The 26,281-nt window shown below is 35.5% G+C and overlaps 1 protein-coding gene across 2 annotated transcripts; it reads right to left on the bottom strand.

The window, feature by feature from the left end:
- Positions 1-6,941: 6,941 nt before the first annotated feature.
- Positions 6,942-18,089, bottom strand: LOC110784952 (uncharacterized). 2 transcript variants are annotated; one of them, XM_021989392.2, is made up of 13 exons: positions 17,814-18,089; positions 15,917-16,093; positions 15,717-15,840; positions 15,468-15,543; positions 13,053-13,149; positions 12,291-12,393; positions 12,064-12,197; positions 11,105-11,282; positions 10,302-10,456; positions 9,066-9,275; positions 7,967-8,314; positions 7,562-7,688; positions 6,942-7,428 (listed from the first exon to the last, which is right to left on the bottom strand). In XM_021989392.2, the coding sequence occupies exons 2-13, from the start codon at positions 16,022-16,024 to the stop codon at positions 7,277-7,279; spliced, it is 1,812 nt and encodes a 603-aa protein (XP_021845084.1). In that variant the 5' UTR covers positions 16,025-16,093; positions 17,814-18,089; the 3' UTR covers positions 6,942-7,276. The 2 variants fall into 2 exon arrangements, with proteins under 2 accessions (XP_021845084.1, XP_021845083.1); XM_021989391.2 differs by having other exon boundaries at positions 15,468-15,549; positions 17,814-18,088.
- Between the last annotated feature and the right edge of the window lie 8,192 nt (positions 18,090-26,281).

Raw genomic sequence — 26,281 nt, 5'->3', positions numbered from 1 at the left:
GAAAAGGCATATATAGCTACTTATTAATAGCTAGTGCCTAGTGGTGGTGGGATACGAAAATGTCCAAGTATATGTAGGCTCTAGCCTCTACATATATATAGCACTACTACAAAAATACCTTTGCGAGTCGCTAAATTGCCTTTAGTGTCGTCCATGGGGCGACTCTGAAGCTAGGGACTTTAAAAGTATTTAGTGTTTTGAAGTCGCCCCTTTGAGGCGACACGAATACTATTATACAAGTCGCCTATTATAAAAGAGGCGACACTAAAGATATATTTTTCAAAAAGTTTAATTAATTGATCATTTCGAATCGCCTGTTATACTAAGAGGCGACACGAAAGGTACTCTAAATATTTTGGTGTCGCACATTAATTTGAGGCGACTTTAAAATGGCGACCTATAAAGGTGTTTTTCTAGTAGTGTAGGGATCGAGTATTCATGGAAATAAGGAATTAGTTTAATTGCAAATTGAAATGTTCCATCAAAATTTAAGTGAAATTATCCTAAATTATAAGGTTTGTTGCCTTGTTTTTTTTTTTAGGGAAAGGTTTGTTGCCTTGTTGAGTTGTTTTCTTTTGACAAAGTAAACTTTTAAAATATATACTGAGAAACTTAATTGCAAACTGTAAAATTTGAAGTGTGTACTACGAAGTATTTCTTGTCTATGACTATGAAAATACTTTAGAACGCGTTTTTAAGTCGACTACTTAATTTATAATTATTCATCGACTTTAACTAAGCATATTAATTTAATCATCTGATCATTTGGTGCCTACTCGGACTTGTCAAAAACTACTAGTTCGATCTTTATTATGAAGATCATGATCGAACAATGGAGAGAATTAGACGGAGGCTATGAACACTTGTGTTTTACTACTTCGTATATGCTACTCCCTCCGTATTTATTTAAGAGATACACTTGGACGAGCACGTGTATTAAGAAAAAGAATTGAATTAATTAAAATAATAAAGCAAGTGTGGTTGAGTAGATATTTTAATAAGTAAACAAGTGGGGACCATGTCATTTTAGGGGTGTGAGAGGTGGGGTGGGTAAATTAGATGTATTATTTAATTAGATGGTGGGGTTGAGTATCATCGATCTGAGATAGGACTAAAGGTTATAAACGTATAGCTCAATTCTTTATTAATCGTAAATTTGTTGTTTCTTTACATACCGGAGTACTCCGTACATTTTAAAATCAAACAAAGTACTCCCTCTGTTCCTTAATACTCGCACCGCTTTCCTTTTTGGGTCGTCCCTTAATACTTGAACTGTTTCTATAAATGGAATTTTACCAATATTATATTATTTATCACACTTACCTACTAACCCACTTACACCCCTTACTTCTTAAAAAAATTCATTTAAAAATTCACACTCCCCATTCATCACTCCCCATCCCTTACACATTTCTCACTATCTATGTTAAAAAATACTCCACTATCAGCTAACACCCATTAAATTAATAAGTCAATTTAAGTATTAAATCGATGCGAGTATTAATAGGCGGAGGGAGTAAACCGTAATAGACCTTGCCTAGCTAGCTTACCACTAAAGTAACAACAAAGCAACACACCAAAGCACCTTTTTTATTAAAAAAAATTGCTCTAAAATAGAGATAGTACTTATGGTATATATTCCTCTTGTACATCCATCTTAACTAGCATGCATGTCAAAACTCAAAAAGACTTATATTAGCAATTTAGCACAAAACAAGACAGATGATCATAATCATTGTGATTATGATTGATGAAACTTTGCATCTTTGTTATTAAATAAATAAATAAATAAAATTGACTAACTTGTTTATGTAAAGTAATCAACATTTCTCCGCGTACAAGAAAAGCCCTTTTTGTTGCATCAAATTAATTTCAGATATATTTATGCCCTAATATTATTGTAGAGAAGAGAAGATAAACTGTACGTAGCAGATTAGCAGTAGCACAGATGTCAGAATGACGTAAAAAGCTTAGTTTTGACCAAAGCATCTTCTTTAAAAGCAAAGCTGATGAATTTTCAAGACCGAATCTTCTCCACTTAGCTTCTTTCCATTTTGTATTGTGAAGTCATGAACACATTAGCTAGGTTTATTAACTTGATTATCGTAAAGACTAAAGAGTTTAATTAATGAGAAGATTCATGCACTGAAATATCAGAAATATGGAACGTTCATGATAAAACCCACCGGGCCAAGTTAAGCTCATGTCGATGGAGAGTTTGCCCAAACATAAGTCTGATAGAGTTTCACCCTAAAGTCAATTGGTGATATGGGATCGGAGTAACCCACCAATCTTATATTGTAGTCAATCTCTCTTTATTTCTTCAATATGGGATAACTAATACTCACATATGGATTATACTCTTAATAATTCAAATTTAATTAGCTCTCGTTTTATTTATCTGGTTTTAGATCGAAAAAAAAATTGAACACTAAAAGTTCACATATGTTGGAAGTACCTCTTTCTAAAATTCAACGGTTAAACACAAGTACGTCCACGTCGAAAATACAAGCTTTGAAGCTCAACAAAGTTAACTCATTAGACTTATATGTTAATTATTCTCCTTCCACCTCTTCTTTAATGTGGGAAACCTAATTCTAACCTACATTCGAATTTTTCCTTACCAAACTCAAATTAAATTAAGTAAAAAGTACCTCAACTAAGAAAATGATTTCAAGGGCGCTTTACTTTGACCACATTCTTAATGGTGGAATTAGTATTGACGTGGCTTCACCATCCTATCAAAACACAGCTAGAGATCTAAAGGCGATATCCGTAAGTTTTTTTTTCTCAAAGGCACAAAATTTAATACCATTTTCATAGCATGACAATTAAACTCTTTTTTGATCCGACGATTCCCCGAAAATATTTATAATTTAAACACAAAAATCATGGTCAAATCATTTTCATTTATTTTCTGAAAGAAAAACATATAATATAACGTAATTTATTGGTGAAAATTTTAATGTCAAAACATGAGGTCGCGGTTTAAATTTTGTTGACACGACATTTGCCGAGCTTTTAAATGAGTACGTGTACTTTACAAATTTACATAAAACAAAAGCAAGACATATAGATATTTTTTTTAATATATACTCTAGATACAAAAATGAATATTTGTCCTTGAAGATTTCACAAGGGACTCTCCTTCCAATCATTTTGCTAGGATTAATCTCTATTATATAAGCCAAGAGGGGAGGGTTATTTTCGTAATCACACTTTTGGTGTCCACCAACTAAAAGACGAAAATACCCTCAGCTCTTCACAATTACGTATTAATGTAAATCTGATTACTTATTATTTTAAAAAACTGATTAATTAAATGTTTATTACTTTGATTATTATTTACATACATAGATTTTTTTTTGATTGATGCAATAGTTGTGATTAGTTAAATATGAACTTAGATTGCAAAATTGACCTATAGCATGACCTTCATGTTTTTAAATATGAACTTGTGAATATTTTTGTGCCTAATATTTGTTGTGATTAGTTGTAATAATACAATTTTAAGTTTTTCAAATAATTTCGCACGTATCGCGTGCATATAAGACTAGTATTTAAAATGTGCACGAAGTTTGTATTAGTGGACCATCATTACACATTTTTTTTTCCAAGTTTAATTATTTTCCCGACATCAACGAATCCTTATTGGTTGATCATGATAGAAAAAGAAAAAAAGACAAAAGAATCCTGAGTTCAAAATTGATGATGGGAACTTTTTACAAGTCGGACGCCTAGGCAGTAGCTAGAAGGAATAATGTTGAAGAAAAACCATTTAATTATGCAACCACTTAACTTTGGCATTAGGAAAAAATCGGTGAATTGTTTTTGCCTACTTTTGTTACGGAGTATAAATTAAATCGACATAAGATAGATGAGACCTATACACTAACACAAGTATACAACTCACGAAAGCGCTCATACAGGTTATATTGGTATACATAGTAATAAAATTCCGGTGTTTTTATATTGTACTAGCTCCATGGATAACGATAAACACATATCAACGTAACGTAATATTTGTTGGAGTTTGTTTCACTCCAAGTGGTACGTTCTGCTTCAAAAGAACAAGATAGACAAACATCTTTTTACATTGAACTTCATAATTATTGGAAATTTTTCAATTGTAATTTATCTCTTTGCTACACCAGCAAGGTTGATTGTTGTGAGGCCGTGTGTATATATCAGCGAAGATTCAACATTAGGGTAGCTGGGTAGGTATTGTTTATTCACGTCACGACTCGGTTGAGATAAGTATTTCGTTTAATTACTAGTCATTGTTTTTACGTACAATGTCTATTAAACGACCACATGTACGTGTAAATTAGTTAATTAATTAATCAATGTTTTTCTCACTTAATGCATTGGTTGACACTAGAAACCTCCATTAGTGTAAACCAGGCAATATCATTGCTGATATATGATGGTCAAAAGTTCCATTGCTAAACAAAACATCTCTTGGTGGAAATAATGTACCATTGATTCATTGCAGTGAATCTAGCACACCTTTATACCATATTTTTAGAGACGAAAAACAATGGTGGGCCTTGTAACTAATTCCACTCCCAACCTTTTTGGGCTTTGTTAACATGGTCATGAATTCATGATGGGCTCCTTGGTTGACTGGAGCATAAAAAGGTCAACATTTGGAATATACTCGATATAAATATATAATGCATCACCCTCATTGTGTCTGTTATTATGACTTGCCTTAATTAAGTCATGCTTTACTGCTAAAACGGCTTAATATACTTGTTTAATTTGTTTTGTTACTCGCCGTCAAAAAAAAATGTGTTTTGTTACTTTAATGTTTAAGGGTGTTCAATTTCGACAATCGTTAAAGAGAACCGTTGTTCATCTGAGGAAGTATAAATTAATATCTGATATGATTTCACAAATACATACCACTCATTAAACGGCAAAATAGAGATAAGACAAACGCTAAAGGAAAATGACATCGATTTTTGAAAAATGACATCCATTTTTCTAAAATGGCATATGTTCTTTGAAAAATGTCACCTGCTTTAATTTTTGTCTTATCTCTATTTTATCGTTTAGTGGGGTGATAATGTATCTTGAAATACATATCAGATATTGGCCTCTTCATCATCTTTCACCTACATGTCTTGTAAAGGGAATACTTCGTATAATTCTATACTGTAGTCAATATCGTATGAGAGATTGATAAATACAAAGCCTTACATGTGTCAAAATATCTCATAGGATGTTGACTAATACATTTACGTAACTACGTAAATATATCTAGCTCAGTCTCAGACACAAAAAATATATATCGGGTATATAGGTGAAAGTATGAAACCAGTATCAATTAAGACTTATAATTACCAAAAAGTAACAGTGAGAATATAAAAAGTATAGCCGTCAAAGTTGCCTTTGCCTTAGAGAATTTCTTTATGGCTATTAGTAGATAGATCAATCAATGCCTTTCTACCTTTGAATGGAGCATTTTTGCTAATTTAATCTTAGTGCAATTTTTAAAACAAAAAATAACCCCTAAATAACACAAAGATGTTCTCAAGAGGAAAGGAAAGCAGTCAAATGGTAGTAAGCCTAGCTAGGAGTCATTGCAAATTCATCCACTCGTGTGAAGAATCTGTTAAAAAAAAGGGCTAAAAGTTGATTGTGTTTGGTTCTCCTTCCACAATAAAAGAACTCATAGTTGCTACTTTGGTAGGGTGTGTTTGTGAGCTTCATGTGGGTGTTTAGCCATTGGCTTATCACATTGATGGGACTATCTCTACTTCTACATGGAGAAGTCATCAATGTGATAAGCCAATGGTGGGCTCTAAAGGTGAACTAGGCAAACCGCTATTTCAGTTGGCGGTTTTGTGCTAATTGATTAAAATAAATATAATCCGGTTTTTTGATGACGTGGACGGTAGTATGAGAATTAAATTAACATGAAACATATTTTGGGAAATTTTACATCTTCTAACATTATTGACGGAAATCACTCATTATTTAGGGTCCATAAAATTGTATAAAGCACTAGTTTTCTTAATTGGCCACTTGTCATGTGCTGGCATTTTCCAGATGTTATGGCCAAACAACTTATTTCATATGAGACAAACTTTCATAAGCCTATGTGTCTATATTAATATGGGTAGATTGTTGTAGGTTAGTATTATTGTGTACTACGGAGTATTTGAATGGGCAGTGAAAACTCAAGATACTTAAGAGCGTCTTTTGAGTGTGCGACCATATAAGTGAGGGACTTGTGTGCGACCATATAAGTGAGGGCCAAGAAGCGTCGTAACTTGCTTTTGTACGGTGGCTAGACCGGGCTAATAGCGACCAACAGTGTCTAGATTCTAGAGGGGTCCAGGCCACCTCGTTCTCTACTTTCTAAGCCCATTACACTTTACTTGGCCAGTCTGCATATCGTTAAAACCAGAAATAAAATGAGAATCAAGAAGATATTTTTTTATTTAATGAAAGGAAATCTATCTATAAAAATAATTGGACATTCTCGAAGGGCCGTATATTCTTCCTATTGATCAACGATGATTACAATATCCGGTAACCCTGTCATATATTTGATCCCACCCAAATATGTTTGCAAGTGAGCAACCCAAGATGCATCTTCCTCTCCAGGACTTCGAAAGGGCATATAATAATCAAGAAATTGCAATACAAAAGAAAAAGGGAGGTTTTTTGGAGTAATAATAAGACTATTCAAATTACGATACTCATAAAGAAAAAATCGTAATTAATGCAAAGAAGAGGCATCTTTCACCTAGTAGCGAAGAGTGAGATACTAGATTACTAGTAATCCGTACTATCAAAATGGAACAGTTCAATCTGGTAATCACTAATCAGCAATCTCTACGAATCCCTTGTCTTCGCCTAACTAACAGTAATAGACTGCTTTTAGCAATGAAAACCTTTTCCAACCATACAACACAACACCAAAAGAATTTAAGATTCAGATGAAAATAATCATGTTTAATAAACAAATCCATCAAGATTACATGAGCAAATTATAAGTTAATGCTCGGGTATACAACCCAAATGAGACATGACCTTGCATACCCTTACCTGAAATCAGGCTTGAAGCTCCCACCTTATCAACAAGTACTGAGAGATATGAAAAGGCACATCATTTTATTTTTGACTCAAGTAGGTCGATCGTTATTTGCCGTCAACATTTTAGCATCTCGCCCTCTAATTAACTATAATGGTAGTATATCACAGGTTCTACTAATTGGGGCCAAAGGAATGGCAACAACGTCTACTACCTCTAGCATCATGGTTAATGTCGGAAGTGCCTCACTTCAGTTAAAACTAGTGACACGCCATATTTATCGCAACAGTCTATCGCATCTTTATCTCTAATGCTGCCACCAGGCTCTGCTATTACACTCACGCCACTCTGACAAGCTTCTTCAACTGCATCATTCCAAGCTGTTTCACATAACATAATTAAAATCATTTCACCTCTAACGCATAGTAAGCTTCAATTACTAGCAACAAACTTAAAGCGATAGTAAATTATTAACAGTTAAGAGAGAAGCAAAATATATGAAAGAGCAATTACCAAATGGGAAGAAAGCATCACTTGCCAAAGATGCTCCTTTGACCTCATCTCCTGCTTTTCTCATAGCAATCCTCAAACTTTCTAGACGGTTTGGCTGCCCGCTCCCCATGCCTAGCATGCATTTGTTCTACACAAAGATAAGGAATACTTAAACAAGAAATTAAGGTTCAATTCTGAACTTAGTGCTACTGCATATCGTGTGAAGGCGAGCCTATACAGCCTTTACAACCTATTTCAAATCAGTATTTAGGTATTGAGAAAATGATGTAACCGTTGAATACGGAACTCCCTTTTACTTACTAGTATAATCCATTGGTATCATAAAAGCAGAAAAGGCAGTTCAATTGAAATTTCCCCTTTTTCAAAAGATGCATGAATTAACGAAAACAAATCAATGGTTTTCACCTTAGCTATCACTATAGCATTGCTCTTCACATGCTTCACACAAAGCCAGGCAAATTGTGCATCACCTAGCTCCTTTTCTGTTGGACCTTTACCAGAGACGACTTTAAATTGGATATCCTCGGGTATCAAATCGTCAGACTCCTGAGCTAACCAACCACCTCCAACTTGTCGCAAAGAAAGCTTTCCTTTATCATTCTTCTTTGCCTCAAGAATTCTTAAGGTCTTTGACTTTCCACGGAGAATCTCAAGTCCTTTTTCTGAATACTTGGGCGCAACAACAATTTCATAAAACATCCGAGTCTCGCCATCTGTAGGGCTTCTAAACTCTCGAATATCCTTTGCAAGAGCCTTCAACGTGAATAAAATCAAGATAATGATATTTAGAATCAATCCTCTACTGCAACAGAAATAACTCAGCGAATTTTTAAGACATCAAGTACCATGTAGTGTTATTATTAACAAATGTTAACACAGGCAATTACTCCTGCTAAGTTAAAGACAAGTACAGACAGACTGCACAGTTGTTTCCAGAAGAAGAAGAAGACTCGAACAAAGTATTTCTAAAAAAAATTAGTAGTGTAACTGCAAAGCATAACAGCCTATTTTGTACAGGGAATAGTGAGAAAGTCATAAGCATTACCAGGAGAATCCTGATGTAATTAGATAGATATAGCTTCAAGGTGTTTTTTTGTGGACAAGTTAAAGCTTCAAAGTTGCTAGCACCATGTACAGAAGTAACGCGACAAGTGAAAATAAATAGATGAAAAGGAAGAATTTGCTAATGGAGACAGCTTAGACATTTAAAATAAAATTATAAATCTCATATGACCAAGTCTAGATTAGCCATTATTTCGATATAGAATGTTGCTTATTACGTTGGACGGAGGACCATAATGATAAAAAGAAAGATAATTTACTCAATTGAAAAGCTACTAGTAAAATATATGTTTGCTTCTCGATGAGTAGCCTAAATTCGAGTTCAACCAAATCCTTAATAATAGGATACTACTCCCATGATCATTGAACCTTATGCCTACCACAATGCCTATATTCCATGAACTATCACTGATTCACCAGAAACAAAAGAAGAGGTGGTTACCTCATCAACTTCAACATTGAAGGCTACAATGCCGCCAAATGCACTAACTGGATCTGCTTTGACAGCTAGCCTGTATGCTTCAATTATGTGATCGCGTGAAGCTACTCCACAAGGGTTTGTATGCTTCACCACCACACATGTTGGATCTTTGAATTCAGAGACACAATTCCAAGCTGCATCAGCATCCAAGTAGTTATTATACGACATTTCCTACAGAAAGATACAATACGATGATTCTGTAAGAGATTGCATAAAATCTCAATTAGATGGAGAAAGCCAATAGACAATTAGAAATGTTACGTGATGCCAAAACACAAAGAAGTATGAAGGGACTTAAGTCAAGTGATCAAACAGATAGGTGAAGTAGCATCCTGGACAAAAGCTATAAACTACCCAAATACATTCAGGCAGTGACGATAGACAATCCTCCCTCCACCAAAACTAAACTTCCACGTTACTATTTGCGGATATCTAAAAAGAATCTCAATCACTCTGCTCTTCTTTCTTCTCCCTTATGTCTGCAAATCTACAACGCACTCAAGGTTAATGTGCACCAAGGCTCACAAACAGAGTAACCTTGCCCAATCTCATAGGATGATAAGACTACCAATGAGGGAATATAGAACTGCTAAGTCGCAAAAAATAACTTAAAAGCATTACAACATTTCTTCGTCAAAGATGTTCTCAAATCTTAAGTAGGTATAGTTAGTAACCAAACTGTTCCGAACAAATTCCAAAGTTAAATGGACAGATACTTGTTCATTTCCGATGGAGCCAAAGATTCAATTGTTGTTTTGGTTGTGGGATGTAATGGACTAAATCAAAATGGCTCTTAAAACCTCTTCGCTTCCTTTCCATGAAGTAGAAGATGGTCGTTTGGTTGTCATCCCGTTATCGCTTTTGGGACAATTGGAAACAACCTCTCTGCGATAGCAGGGGTAAGGTTGCGTATGTCCGACCCCCCTTACCCCGCTTCTTGCGGGAGCCTCGTCAAGGCAATGGGGTAATGATAATGATAATGAATGAAATGGACAGATACTAAAGAGTATACCATGACAAATTGACAACCAATACAAAAAAGACAAAGAACATCAGAAAAAGGTAAAGTGAATACTTAATGATTAGTGGAATTTGATTTCTTGGAGACAGTCATCCTTCATAAATAATCCAACGCTAGTACAAGAGATAAACATCTAAGGAAATATATCAGAAGAAGGCATTCTTAACATGTTTCACCTTTCCATGGTGTTGAACAGCTGTAGCAATACCACCAGAATTAACTTCTCCAAGACTCTTGTCAGCATAAAATGCAGCTTTCTGGTGAGGATTCTCTCCATACCGAAGAGAGCTTCTAAGGGACAATGGCACCGTGAAGCTGGGTGGGAATTTTTCTTCAACAAATGAAAACTATTAGACTCATCTATAATGATGATTTAAAAAATGGCTAAAACTGTTTATGACGGACATAAATTACATAATAGAACACACTCATTTTGCATATCACATGTGAATAAGGATTCACGATAAATTAAATTAACAAGAATGATGGAAGAAGACAGTCAACAGGAAGCTTTAGCAACTCAACATGGTGACAACGATCTTTCAGAATATCTGTATACGTGTTACCACTGTCCAGTATAATTGTAAATCAAAGAGGCTGACAAATAACAATGCATAATGAAGATCATTTAAAAAACGAGGTGAAACGAATTTCTCAATCTATATAATACAGCATCACCCAATGCCTGTACTGAGGCTGAGGCTCTTGTCTAGGTAGGGTAGGGGGCAAATGCAAGCAGCATTATAAATGCAAAGAAGCTCCTAGAGTGGTAAAGCTCAGGCCCTGCAATTGCAAAGAGCGTGTTTCCCCCTGAAAACTTTGATGGGAAAAGTAACTGATTGCCCCTACAACTAATACATCAATACAAAGTAATTTTGATTTAGCTCACCATTATCCCAATTTCAAAATTTAACCCTTAAGGGTTCCCTTAACAGAAAGTTTTGTCCACAAGTCATGATATGTACTTTCATAAACATACCTCCTCCAGTTTGATTCCACAGCCACTCTGAAACTGCAGAATCATAAGCAGCTACATGCTGAAAAGCCTTCCAGGCAAGCTTCCTACGGAACATCTCATCATCCTGATCTCCCTTAAGATAATCTAAGAGAGAAGCGTAATCTTGTGGATCAACCACCACCAAGACATCCTTGTGATTCTGTTTTTTGCATCAGCAGTTAATATCTCAAGTAACCAAACCACAAGTTAAATCCGGATCTTAAACAACGGATTGTGGAATCAAAAAATAATACGAAGTATTTAAGAATTACTCGTAAGAATTAAAAGTAGAGAAAATCACATAATGGCCAGGAAACCATAAACATGAACTTAACTAGGTGTTCAGGGCACAGTTGTTACTATTTGTTAGCACTAGATAGGAACAGTCGACTTGTGTATTAGGAAGTGCATATGAACAACATATTCTTGGTTAATATTTTAATTACCACATGCTAATTGAAAATTAGGATGGGACAAGAAGACATGATGTTTTAGTATAAACTTTTATTTTATAATGTTACCATATTTTTAAGTCAAAAATAACAGAAACCAGTAATTAATCCAAAATTAGAGAAATTGTAGAAACTAGAAAGAATATTGAAGATATAATAATGGAGAGGATGGAAAGAAAAACTACAAAATCCCAACAAGAGTGTAATATCAGTGTCCAAGATATATAAAGTGGAAGACTAAAGGACTGAAGATACACAAAATCTGAACAAGTCTCATCCGCCCCACCTACCTCTTTTCAACCCCCCCCCCCCCCCCCCCCCCCCTCCTCTCCCTCCAAAAAAAGGAAAAACATATGAAAGACAAAAACAACCTTTAAAACACACAACACTCCGCACAACTTAGGTAACCTTTACCAGTTTAGTTCAACAAAAAAAAAATCAGCAACAAATGTCTGAGTAAATTTCTAGCATATCAAGCAGGACAATTACCTTTGCCGCAGCTCTGATCATAGCAGGTCCACCGATGTCAATATTCTCAATTCCCTCATCAAAATGAACTCCTCCAGCTGAAGTTACTTTATCATAAAAGGGGTATAAATTTACAACAACAACATCAAAGGTTCCTGCAAATATATTGTATCAAACTATATCAACCATACAAGCATCGGGTGGAAATCAATTGTCAGTAATCAACCTAGAGTGAGCGAGTGACTGACCGATTCCATGTTCCTCTAAAGCATCCATGTGATGCTTAAGGTCTCTTCTAGCAAGGATGCCTCCATGTATGCAAGGATGCAAAGTTTTTACACGACCATCAAGCTGTAAAGAAGATGCATAAATTCTTCTTAATGATCAATTTCTTCATGGAACTTTCATGAATTAAAGTTTTACCTTTTTTCCTCTTTGGTGTGTGCATCTATGTGTTCAGCAAGCCGGACATGTATTTGAAACAAACAAAGAATTGAGAGATTTATTACCTCCTCCCACTTATTATCACCTATCTATGGTAAGCTTTGAATGGATAGGAAAACCAAAATACAATCTTAGGTGAGTAAAACCAAGGGAGTTCGGCTGACCACGTCATGTTAGATTCTAGTCAGTACAAAATGCAAATAGTTCTCCAGCTTTCGAGAGACATGTTGAAACAAGAGCAACAATAAAAAGGTACTTAAGGGACGACACTAGGGCTGCAGTTTAGGATAGTCTGAGAGACAGCTCGTACAAGGCTAGATAGCTGAAAGGTATCAAATTTTGTTAGGGGTTGTATGTTGCTTATTTTGTCACGTGTTAATTGCTTCTGTCAGTTCATACTTTCACCCAGTCTAACTTTACAAGTAGGAAGAGAGATTATAACAAATATGCACTTAAAGGCACATGTACCTTACTCAAACATCCAAGCATATACGTCAAAATAACCAATGAAATCATGCAGGTGGGAGTACAAAAAAATATGTGAGCAAAACATACAAAAGGCTCACCATTTCAGGAAAGCGAGTTAGCTGCTCCACTTTAGTAACAGACACGCCAGCATTTTCCAGAGAAGTTGCAGTTCCTCCGGTTGAAACTATCATGAATCTAGAGCAAAAAAAAACAAGCCATAATCAACGAAAAAAGAAATTTTCTTCATCATGTGATCTATAAAGAGACTCAAGTGAAAAGCAAACACACACTACCAAAGACAAAAGAATCACATAAATTCCACGACAGCTCAAGTGCTCAACTGGAAATCTCCTAAGATTTTCATGAGGCGTAAATGGCAACTATACAACTAGATAAAGAAATATTTCATGATACATTATGACGATTCCATTGTAATTGCTTTCAGAAAATTCCGTCAAATGTGAGGCTATGATATCAGAAAACAAATAACTCGCAATATATTATGGACGGCATTACAATTAAAATAATATATTGCAGCCTTTGCAGGTCTTTATAGTTGCAGACATGCAGTATGAAGTAAACAGATCCAAGTCATCCAAGCAGATTCCACTTCTACATAAATAGGTACGGCAACAAAGGTAAACTATTTAAAATAATTATTCTGTCGACATTATTAACTGCCCAATTTGATATACCTGTATAAAGAAACTGTTACAGAATTTGGAGGCTTTGGAATATGGGGAGGAGCGTTTCAATTTCAATTTCTATAAGTCACTTCATTTGAAGCATCAAGTAGGAACAATTAGCAGGAGCCAACATAAATCATTCAATCACCTTCACAGCTTGGAGATAGTTAGTTTTAGGGCTTGTTCGGTATCATTGTCAGATTTCAATTTTCAGTTTTTATAAACCTAAAGCCAGTTTGTCATAGTTTTTAGTTTTTCAAAACTGAAACAAAAATACACGGAGTACTCAAAATCTTGTTGGTTTTAGGCTCCCTCTTAGTTTAAAAAAGCGCGCCTTGGGCGCAAGGCTCACCTAGGCTCAGCCTTCGGCGCCTTGAGCTCTCCAGGCTCACTGATGTCAACCAGGCGCGCGCTTTCGTGCGCCTTTGTGCGCCTTAGGTAAGGCGCAAGGCGCAGCGCCTTGTGCGCCTTCAGTCTTCAGGCGCAATAAGATGACGTGGATCTTTTATTTACATTGTTTTTCTTTTTTAATGATATAAACACACCCCATGTGACCTATCAACAGTCATATCTCTACAACCTTAGCTTTTGGGTAGTGGAAGTAGCATAATATGAGTTAATTTTCATATTTCCAGCTTGTAATTACCATGGAAGGTTCTAATTTTGGCACTCCATCGACGGGATCACGCAATACTTATGAACCGGCAAGAAAATATGACACTCCAATAGAAATATGTTGTTTTGAGTAAAAGTTCTGATAATTTTTTTCCATACCGAATTTAAGGTTCATTAGAAAATTATGTGCGCCTTGTATCCAAAAGGCGCGCGCCTGAGCCTTGCGCATTGCGCCTAGGCTCCATGACCCTTGTGCGCCTTAGTGCGCCTTGCGCCTTTTTAAACTAAGGGCTCCCTCAAAATTAAATTACGAAATATTGTTAAATTACAGATGGAATGTGATTTGGGTTGCCATCATTTCAATAGGATAGAGATTAAAAAAACAATTTGCCATGTTGAGGGTGCTGACGCGGCTACACCGCCCTCACCATTTTTGGGGATAAGTATGGAGGAGCGAGAAGATCATAGGTGGGGTATTATGGTAAAGGGAAAAAAAACAAAAAAATATAAAACCGCTACATGTGGTTTCGTGTTTTTCGCTTCAGTTTCTTCAACATCGCTTGCAATTTGATGTTCTAATCCATTTTACCTAACAGGTTTTGTTTCCAATATCTCGAAATTAAAACAGAAAACCAAAGCATTCCCGAGCGACCCTTTACTTTATTGGTTTTTGGTGTTAGCTTTGGAAATACTTCCACCAGACCACTTGGAGAAGGTCGACAATAAAATTTTACTAAATAAATTTACACAACAAATTTCCTCGTTTTTTCTTTGCATAATTAACCGTGAATGAACAACAGAAATATGTAAAAGAGGATAAGATGTCCAAGCAAGCTGGAAACAAGTGTAACTATTAGATTACATTTTCAGAAATAACTGACAAGCATACTACATATAGAAGAACCCTAGGTCATCCAGGTTTCACCTATCTTGTCGTACTTCATGAGTGTGACCTTTCAAAACCAGAAGAAAAGAAGAAAACCTAGATGAAACTAGACCTATATATGTTGGACACTGTATGAGGGGGCAACAGTTTTGTCGAGTCCACATAACTTAGGGAGCAACATGTGTGAAAGATTTTCAAATATGCCATGTGTATAACTGAACAGAGCATTTCATCACTTAAAACTCCCTAACCATTTGAAAATAACCACCAACTAATCATTGGAAGGGGAGAAAAAGAAAAAGAGGTAGAGACAATGCAAAACTGACCCTAAGCTATGTAACCCGCTTCCGAGCAAAGCTAAATCACTCTTATCAGATAGTGAAATCAACACCCGCTTCGTCCCTGAGACTAAAAAACAAGTAATCATATCAACAACTTTACAGAAATTTCACAATAACAAAATAAAAGCACTACTAGACTCAAACATTTAAGGAAAACCAAATACCCCTTTAGAAGCAAATAACATAAGACATACAACTATACAAGAGTACAATAACAGTTGTGCCGTAAAGTACCTAAACCTGTAGAGGAAGACTCCAACTGTGATGTAGCCATTGAACCAGACACAGACACAGCTTTACTTTTCTTTGAGCTTGATTTCAGTGAAAACAGTCCAATATCAGGTGAAACTGTTCCAGCCTGAGATGATATTGAAATAAGAATATCATAAATTTGACACATAAAAATGATGTTGTAGAAGAGGTCTATGATTTACCGATTCAATGCGCGACTTTCGGGAAATAAAATGGTGAAGAAGTCTTGAACGGTCGAAAATGGAGGTTGAGGGTGCTTTACATGCACTAGCCACAGAAAATGCAGGCATCTCCAATGCAGTTCGAGTCGTTCAAAGTATATGAATATTCTTTAATTTATTTGTTTTATGCACCCTAAACTGAAAAAAGAAAATAGAAAAAATCCACCATTACAAAGTGCAAAAAAAAAAAAAAAAATCAGAAATTGAAACCAATACTATTTAATTATAAAAATCAAGCAGTGACTTCCTTTGAAAGTAGGACAACCCAGAAATTTGGGTTCGTTAAAACTTCTCAAAACCTATTCCAAGCAGGCATTACAACATAATATCATAATCCAAGACAATATTGATACACCTACTCTTATAGCCCATTTGGTAGCCGGTAATAAATGGCGGTAACGAATTTGAGTGTAAATTGGCAAGGAATGTAACAACATAATGTCCACACTCCACAGTAATACCCATCTCATCCAAACTTATGTTTTCCTTCATAAATTTTCATTCCACCCAATACTATTACCCAAGTGGTAACGGATGGTAATGATCATTTATGAAGAAAATGAAACACTTGAGGTGAATTAGCACTGAGCTTTGGTATATGAATTTTCTCGCAAATTATAATACAAAATCATGCCCATTACCACCACTTAGTACCGCCTACCAAACGGGTTGTCAGAGTAATGCAATTATGCAAGGCTAAAGTAATTATCAATTAGTCAGAGCTTTCCCAAATCTGATATTGAGTCTTCTAAGTGAACTACACTGACAAGTTCATAAGGGTCTATCATCGTAATCCAAATCTAATTTACAGCCCAAATGCATAATTGAAGCCATTACATAATCAAACCCATAAGGTTGCGTTTGAAAACATGGAATTCATTTCAAATGATGGAATTCAATTTCTGGAATTGAAATCTTGGAATTCAATTCCAAATTTTGTGTTTGGAAAACATAAGAATTTCAAATGCAGCATTTCAAATTTTAATAGGTTGTTTGGTAAATAAAGGAATTTCAATTGATTTAATGCAGTGCTTTGCTAGTAAACTAATTATTAAAAAAAGAACATATTACACCCAAAAAAAAAAGTCAAGAACAATGGTGTTAATGCCTGTAGAATCCAATTAAATTACCAGTCCACAATCGAAAAGAAAAAATAGTCGTGACTAATATATCATATAGGCATATATCTCAAGTAGCATATAAGAAATTTGTAGGTGCAATTGTGCAAATTCTTATCAGTTATTACTTCATATACTTTTTCACATATAACTGTAAAATCAAACGCACAAGAGTAGACAAACAGCCAAGGTTGTTGAGTTTGTTCATCTTCTTTTTAAGTATTATTCTACCTATTCAACTCTCTTGCACTGCATTCCTCTGCTAAATTCACTCTTCCTATCTTTAAGATTAAATACTCTCTCTTTCAGGCTTGCCTCTATATCCAACAACATTTCATAAAATAGATCACCAATACACTGATTCGAATTAATTAGACATAAACAATTACTCCCTCCGTCCACTTGACACGCTTGCCAATGCACAACTTTGACCATCAATATCTTCGATTATATATTATAAAAACTTGTAAAATATTTAATATTTTGAAAATATATATTAAGTAAGCCAACAATATATTATATGCTAACACTTATTTTTCATATACTATAAATAAAACACGGTCAAAGTGAATCATGTGAATAGTGCAAAAAGTCAAACCGTTGCGAGTATTCCGGGACGGAAGGAGTAGCACAAAAAGATTCTCCATTTCGAAATGGTGAATAATATAATTTGAATTGCAGAAAAGTTACATTATATGTAGAAAACCTAGAATATGAGAAGAGAACGTGTGTGAACTTACCTCTTAGGGTGTCCACCGGGAGGGAAGGCCGGCGAAGGTGGCGGCGCGCACGATTATTTGCCCAGGAAAGAAGAGGAAGTGGCTGCGGTAGCGAGTTCCTCGGAGATTTGGCTGGTGGAGAGGAGAGAAGATGGCACGCAGCGATGACGGTGTTGAGTTTGGCGTGGGTGGTGGTGGTGAAGAAGCAGGGCCGCAGGGGGAAGCACGGGGAGATTGGAAGAAGCTGAAAATGGTGTCAAAGGAATTAACCTAAGTGAACTATTAAAAAAGAAAAGGAAAAGTTAACTGGTGAAGGAGGTCCAACTTCCAAGTGTTTTTGGGTGAATAGTAAAACTCAAGCACGTGTAAAATTTGCAATCAAGTGCTTGGGTGAATAGGAAAACCCAAGTACGTATGAAGTGTTTTATTAAAAAGAATATTAGGTGTCACTGAGTGCTTGGGTGTTTTTTGGCTAAAAGCACTTGAGGTTTTTTCTACTAGTGTATGTTGAGAAACAAACTCGAAATGCCACTAACTATTCCGTTCCATTAGCAACCGGCTTCTCGGGTGCTAAGTGGTTAGTGGTCAAGTTTGTTTCTGTGATGTTTGGGGACATTCTGAGATAATGTTTGTTAGTGGATAAGGTTTTCTTTCAAGATGATGTTGTTGTAATTCTGTGATCGTTGTTTCAAAATAAAACTTTAACTTCTGTTTTCAAATGGAATGAATATCATTTCACACTCAGTAGAATACCAAGCATTCCATTCGGAAGCAGGATGTTAAAGTCATCAACCAAATGTGAAACACATGATCAATGATGAAAATCAACACAATTGAGATTGAATCCCTAAATGTTTTCAAAATATATCTATCATCATTACCAAAGAGCTTTCAAAATACATGATTGCGTACATTCAAGTTCAAAAAAGCTTTAATACATGCCCCCAAAACACAAAAGTTTTACTACATGCCCCCAAAACACACCGTAAGCTTCACTGCCCCAAAATTCTAAGTGAACTTGATATGTTTCTGTTTCTTCCCCTTCCATTAGAGCTCTCGGTTAGGGGTGAGCATGGGTCGAGTACCCGAACCAATAATATTATCGGTTCAGGTGACCGATAACCAATAATGCAAAAATTGATATTCATGAACCGAACAGTTAAGTTCGGGTAACCAAACTTTCGGATCAGATATCGGGTACCCGTTATGATATCCAATTGGAAAAAATATACTCTACTTTATAACTAGATTATTACATTTATTACCTGTTTGGTAGAGCAAAAGGAATCCCTTATACTCCAACAGACTCAAGATTGTAATGATCCATGACATCATAATTCATGTTAAAGTAGATGATTTTAGTTGTTATCATATTTATTTATCATTGCAAAATTATTCATTACGATGGTATTAGTTTAGAAAATTTTCATAAAAGTTTTGAATGGAATGGATTACACAATATAATTAGTATGACATACCCTTTCCTATAATATAATCTATACTAATATATTAAAAGGTGTTTTTAAGAACGTATACGTGTCACATAAACCTCTCCTTATTACGCCACGTCACCACTATTTAGCATCATGACATGTCATTACAACCAAAAAACATATAACAATGATCGAATACTAGATCACTTTGTTAAAAGTTACACTTCCTACCATCTTAACCAGCTACAACTTATGTAATACCTCTCCATAAACAATTCATTGAATAAAAGTGAATGCCAAAAAAAGGGAATGTTTACATAATTTATAAATGTACAATTATTACTTTGAAGAAATTGATCCTACTTTATTTTAATTTTCGGATGTGGGGTTTCAGATCGTGGAGGTTGTTGATCGACCACTAACCTATGTCACCACCGTAATTCAATGACAACATAATCTATACGTGCACATATTTTAAACTATAAACCCGAATAAAAGTCAAAACCCGTGGCAACGCCCGAGCTACACACTAGTATAATAATAAAATAAGTCGCGAAGACTTGACAAATGAATTAACTTCACCACATGAGTTTTCACTACGTGTTATAGATATGTTGAATTACGAACCCAAGTTCGATTCCTAATGCACAAAGGGTAATTGGGAGCACATTGTTTTATTTTGTTAATAATAAAATTTATCTTTAAGGAGATTGTGTTTTAATTTGTGGGATCATTACATGTATACTGAAATCTAAACACACACTGCTTATTAACTTCATTTGTTATTCCTCTGTATATAAAATTTTAGCTTACTATGATGTGCTGATAGTCTGATACCCATGATAAATTGGTTACTTAATCATCCTTAAACTATGGTAAACTCGTGTTCGATCATGTGGGGTGGTGAAAAAAGAAGAAATTGTTGCCCCTGTGATTTTTTTTCCTTCTGGTTTTTTCCCCTTTTGATCTTATGTATGAGTACGTATATTTTATTCAATTTTGAAAAACAATAATACATTTATGAGTATCTGATAATCGATTTTCGCGTCGTTGACGAACACCGCTAAATCAAACAAAATTTATAAAACACCTAAACTAACCGACTATATCAACTATAGTGGCAAGTGTAGGGATCGTCCTAATAGAATGAATATTTTTTACTTTCCAAACTAATTGCATTCACAAGCTAGTTCAAAAGGAAATGTAAGTATGTATGTATGTATCTATTGAAATTAAAATGTAAATGGAATAAACTAGGGAATTGGGGATAGTCATGGTTTCATTAGGGAAGGACGAAGGTTCAACAACTTTGATATTGCAAAGACATGACAATTAGGGGAAAACCGTAAAGCATTCGCCACCTCTCGGATAGAACACATTAAGTTGTCTAATCCAAGGGAGAGCTTTGCATGACCCCTAGACTAGATAACTAACAATTAGAACTAGTTCATCCACATGCTCATACTAATTCTCAATCTCTTGACAAACTAACATGAAACATTCCAATCAACTAACTAGAATTAGCATTTACAATCACTAATCTAACTAAACATGGAAATCATAATCATCAAATCAAATTTTAATCACAACATCATCATGAATTCCCTTAAAAAATCCCTAATTAATTTCCAAGCTTCACCCCTATTCTCTACATTATGGTTATTCAATAAGCATGATTAGAACTAAGGTTAAACTATAAGAAATCCTAATCATGAAACTAATTAAAAAATCGAACTAATTCAATCAACTAAATCAAACATGAAAATTCAAAGCCAAAATCCAACAAAATTCAATCAAAATATTCAATCTAAAATCAAACAACGAAATCAAAGTATAAAATAAACTAATCAAGCAATTAAAGAATTAAGGAAACAATTAAAGAGAAGAGCTAGAATTTTACCATGAATTATCAAAATTGGACCAAATTTTTAGAACGAAAATTCTGAAAATGATGAACAAAACTCAAACTAAAGAGAAGATAATATGATTGTGTTTGAAATAACTAAGAATCGAAAATCTGATTGTGAAGCTAAGAATTCTAAGTTTTATCCTCTAATCTAAGCTCTAATCCCTATCCTAATTGCAGCTCTTGCTGCTCTATTCTATTCGCTAAGCTTCGAGCAAAAACTAAACTAAAAACTTGCTTCCTACGAACTGTTGTTGCTGCTGTTTTTATACCCAGCTCCGTGCTTCTGTGCGCACACACAAGAGGGTGTGTGCGCTCGCACAGACCTCTGCGCCCACACAAGAGCTCTCTGCGCACGAAACAAGCTTCCTGAAGTTACTGCCTCATTTGTTCAGATTTGTGCGCCCCCACGGGCAAGTTGTGCGCGCGCACAGACCTGTACCTGCAGTTTGTTTTTTGTTCGTTGTTGCTGCAGTTTGCTTCATGAATGATGACAGTAAATGCTTTAGAAATGAAAGTATACGGAATCGCTGTGACATGTTACACGAATCCGCTGCTGGCTCGTGTAGTGGCTATGTTTGGTGCGTTGTAGCTTATGTGATAGTGATGTTTGCTAGTCTACAGTGGCTGCAGTTCTAGTTCGTGCCAGGTTGTTGCTGTGATGTTCGTTGCTGCACTTCATGCTTCGTCGCTGCACATTACAAAGTCGTCGCTGCACGCAAACAACATCGTGTAGCAAATCAATAAAATCGTAAAGCATGTTTATTAAATCGGAAAGCATATTATTATTCGTTTAGCATTTTACAAATCCTAAAACATATTACTCGTCGTCTAAGCATAATGACACGTTATTTAGCACGTTAATACTCTAAAGACTCTACACAATGAAAATGAGCATAAAAGGCATGTCTAGAGAAAAAACGACTAAAATATATGCAAGACGAGAAAATGTTACGATTAATGCAAAAACGCGACAAACGAACTAAAAACGATAAAACTAAGCAAAAATAGGAATAAAATGATAATAAAATGGAATAAATTCCTAGGCTAAGAGCGACATAAATGCCGCTCATCAGTATCTTTTATACAATTTCTAGAATCATAAACATAACTTATATGATTTCATGCTATACGATAGCTTCAACATCCAATTGTCACTTCATTAACAAAGCAGCCGTTGTCACTTCCAATTCATCATTTCCAGTTTCAGAGAAAGTCTAATGATAACACATTGCCATGTCTGATTCTCTACTACACCTTATTATACCCAATACATCGCAACTGAAACTAATTAAATCTTAATGAAACTCTCTTGGTAATTTCATCAAACATGTTACATGCATCATTAATCCCATGAAAGTTTTTTTAATGGAAGACATCAGATGATTCAAAAATGTCATGTGAAACTCACGAACTCATTGTAATAGTTATGGGCTTCTAAAATGGCAGAGATTAAAAAAAGCTTTATCTAGTTAGCTACAAAAATGGCAGAAAAATTATGAAACATTGTAAAAGGGTTATCTTGAAAGATGAAAATGGAAGTTAATTACGAAAATGGAAGCTTTATTTGGTAACATGCTGACAGGCTAAATCGCACTCCTATCAAAGATAAACCTAACGTTCACCAACTAAAAATATAGTAAGGGAAGCAGGGATCGTATCCACAGGGAAACAATGTTCTTTCTACTATTAATTAACTAATCTAGACTACTGGTAACAAAGAGTTGGATTGGTTTGTATATTAAACTAAAGCAAATAATCAAATCGGAAAATAACAATATTAAAGGAATCTAGGGCAACGGTTCACCATAAATGCAGAGCAGGATTGGACAACGGACAATAACAATCAATGAACAATCATAATTAGGAAAACATGCATCTCTCGAATCTTATGAATTCCTTAGGATAGAACAACTAGCGGGCTCTCGCTACGTACTAGAAATAATTCCTATCTAATAGCCACAGACCAAAAAACATCATATTTATACCTCTCGGCGCATAATCTAAGGTTAATCAAACTCAAATCAAAATAGTCCGGCCGAATAGAATTGACGAGCAATAATAATAAGCTATAGAAATTATAATCAATCAATCAATTAATCAAGTCCACATATAATCCCAATCATGCATTCATGGATCCCCTAAACCCTAGAAATTAAACTACTCACTCATGATAATAAATAACAAAACAATTAACATAATAGAAAACATGATCAAGCAATAAGATAAATTAAAGCAAGAAACAATACCGACTTGAAGAACAATGGAATAATAAAGCTTGAATCTTTGATTAAAATTAAAACTAAGTGTTTGGAGAAAATAGAGAGAACTAAAATAGACTAAGTAATTAGAAAACTAGAATAAAAGATATCACTAAAAATATAAGGGGCTAGTATTTATAGTTTGCCCAAAATAGAGCCCAAAATCGGAAATAAAATCTCGCGAAATACGCTGGAGGTTGGCGTGGCCCGATCGGGCGACGCTTCGCCCGATCGGGCTATGTGCTCGATAGTCGGCCCGATCGGGCGAAATTCCGCCCGATCGGGCGGTTGCAAAATGCCCAGAACAGCGCCCAGAATGACCGCCCGATCCGGATCGGGCGAAGCCCGCCCGATCGGGCGCGTGTTGAAACTGCACGATCCTCTATCTTAAAAACACCATATCTCCTTCGTTATATTTCGGAATCAGGCGAGTGACCACTCGTTGGAAAGCTCTTGAAGTCTAAAATCCAACCCAATTTGAATCGCTGCATTTGGAGTTGTATAACTCGAGTTATGATCAAAAGAGTGGACGACATTCAGTTTTCTACTTCTTTCACTATTCGCTTTGCATGAAAATTCTTCCAACTCAATGTTTGCGCTCTCGAAAGTATATAATCTCTTGTATTGATTCAAATGAGTAGGAAATGCACAAAAATATGCTAATTCCTACAATGATGAACCTGAAACTACAAACACACTACAAGGAGCACATTAGTACTAAAATCGCTCCGAAGAGCTCATTTGAGATCAAAAAGTACTAAGGGACGGGGGTAAAAACTCTATATAAAACGCATATATCAAACTCCCCCAAGCTAGATCCTTGATTGTCCCTAAGCAAGGAAATCATCGATGAATACAAGATCAACTTCACCCCTAACATATTTCAAAACGAAAGACATAATTCAAGGCAAAATCTAACGAGCATGCATCAATGTCAACCAATCAAATCCACCAACCACAAATCCTCCCTAACAATCGTCACGCAAATTGAACCACAAATGCACAATGGAATTCAAGACTAGTGCTCACACACTCGTCACTCATTTATGTGGCGGATAAAAGATGTACCCGTTCGCTCTCCTCCCAACATATAAGTGTACAATGCCCTCCCAAAACTCACAACACTCGTGTGTCTAGAAAAACATACACTCAACCTAATAGTCGACTCGGAATATGTCATGTCATAACTTGCATTGATAAACAACTACTTTCACATTAATATGACTCTATGCACAAAGGTCGGAAGGTCTTCAAAGCTTGTAATGATAGGCTTAGGTAGGGGTGCGGTAAATTTGGGTAAAATGTGAGCTTAAAGCCTTGGCTTTGGGGAGCATAAATCCTAGCAAAACCATGATCAACCACAAATAATGACCACAACTCTCTCACTCAACACATGATGAAACAACAAACAAACCACACTATACTTTCTTGCCTTTCTTTCACAATTAAAATCAATCACTCATAAAGATAAGAAATTACAATACTTGAGTGTAACAATGCTTTGAATTTTTCTGAGAGTAATGAATTTTTTTCTTTTTATTTTTTTCAATTTCCTTTTTTTTTCTTTGGAAACCTTCATATTTTCTATTCTTCTCATCTCTTTCACTCTTCATTATTTTTTTTTTCTCTTTTTCAAACAACAAACAAGATAAGAAGAACTCCCTTATTTCCTTTTCAACACTCACTTTGTGCTCAAAACTAAGCACACTACAACTCCCTCACCTCACTTACTATTAGCTCCCCCAAGCTAGGCTTGGGACTAGTAACCAATGGGGCTTTCATGGGCTTGTAATATGGCTAGTCACCGAATAAAGGGGCACAAGCAACAACATGGGTAGAAAAGGAGGGAACAAATGTATCTAGATTCATCTGAAGGCTACCTAAACAGAAAAATGCCTTCGTCCTCCACAATGTGCATGTATATGAGTCATAAAACACTACTAACAGTTGCAAACCAATACTCAAAATCAATGACACACCAGGAAGCTATCACACATCCTAACCAAGTCAACTAGCCAAGCACCAAGTCCACAAATAGTTAGTCAGAGTTGACTCATGTTAAGGCATCAAAGCAATCGAATATCAAATCATGGCTAACACATCCACATTGCTCGTCATCAAATACCAAGAATCAAAACAATTTTCAATCAAAGGGGCACAGGGAAGCATGATATTGTATTCATCGGAACGTATTTTTGTATTTTTTTTTCAAAGCAATAAACTACTCTAGAAAACATTAAACACACCAAAATAAACACACAAAAATAAGTAAATGCAAAAATAAAAGGAAAAACATACCTAATATGTACAAGTGAGTGAAACACCCCCCCAAGCTAAATCAGACAATGTCCTCATTGGCTCAAGGGGTATCATCAGGAAAGTGAGCAAACCGTGGCTTATTTGTCGCTGATTCGCAAATCGCCCGATTGGGCAGCAGATCGCCCGATCGGGCAGCAGATCGCCCGATCGGGCAGCAGATCGCCCGATCGGGCGAATTTCGAACTGGTACTGTTTTTTTAAAGACATAATACTTCTTTTTTTGAATTAAAATTAATTCATTTTAATAAAAAGTCATACGACATCTACAAAAGAAATATGAATCTATCAAATACATAACAAATCGAATCAAATAAAACTCATTTTCTGCAAAACTACGATCATCGCGCATCGAACATCTTGTACACCCTCTAACACATCGTTGTTTGATACAACCTTCAACGAGGGGGTCTTTTGATATGTTGTAATTTTGATATTGAATTAAATCAGATTCAATTGATTGTAGATGTAGAACTGGCATATGATGCGACACCTCAAAAATCTTCATTGCCGAATCAATTTCTCCTGCGAAATTAAATAATATTCTCCCTCGTACACCAGAAATTTATGATC

Source organism: Spinacia oleracea, chromosome 6, assembly GCF_020520425.1.
Source record: "Spinacia oleracea cultivar Varoflay chromosome 6, BTI_SOV_V1, whole genome shotgun sequence".
In the NCBI taxonomy this organism is placed as follows: Eukaryota; Viridiplantae; Streptophyta; class Magnoliopsida; order Caryophyllales; family Amaranthaceae; genus Spinacia; species Spinacia oleracea.
This window is presented reverse-complemented; position numbering and strand designations above follow the sequence as displayed.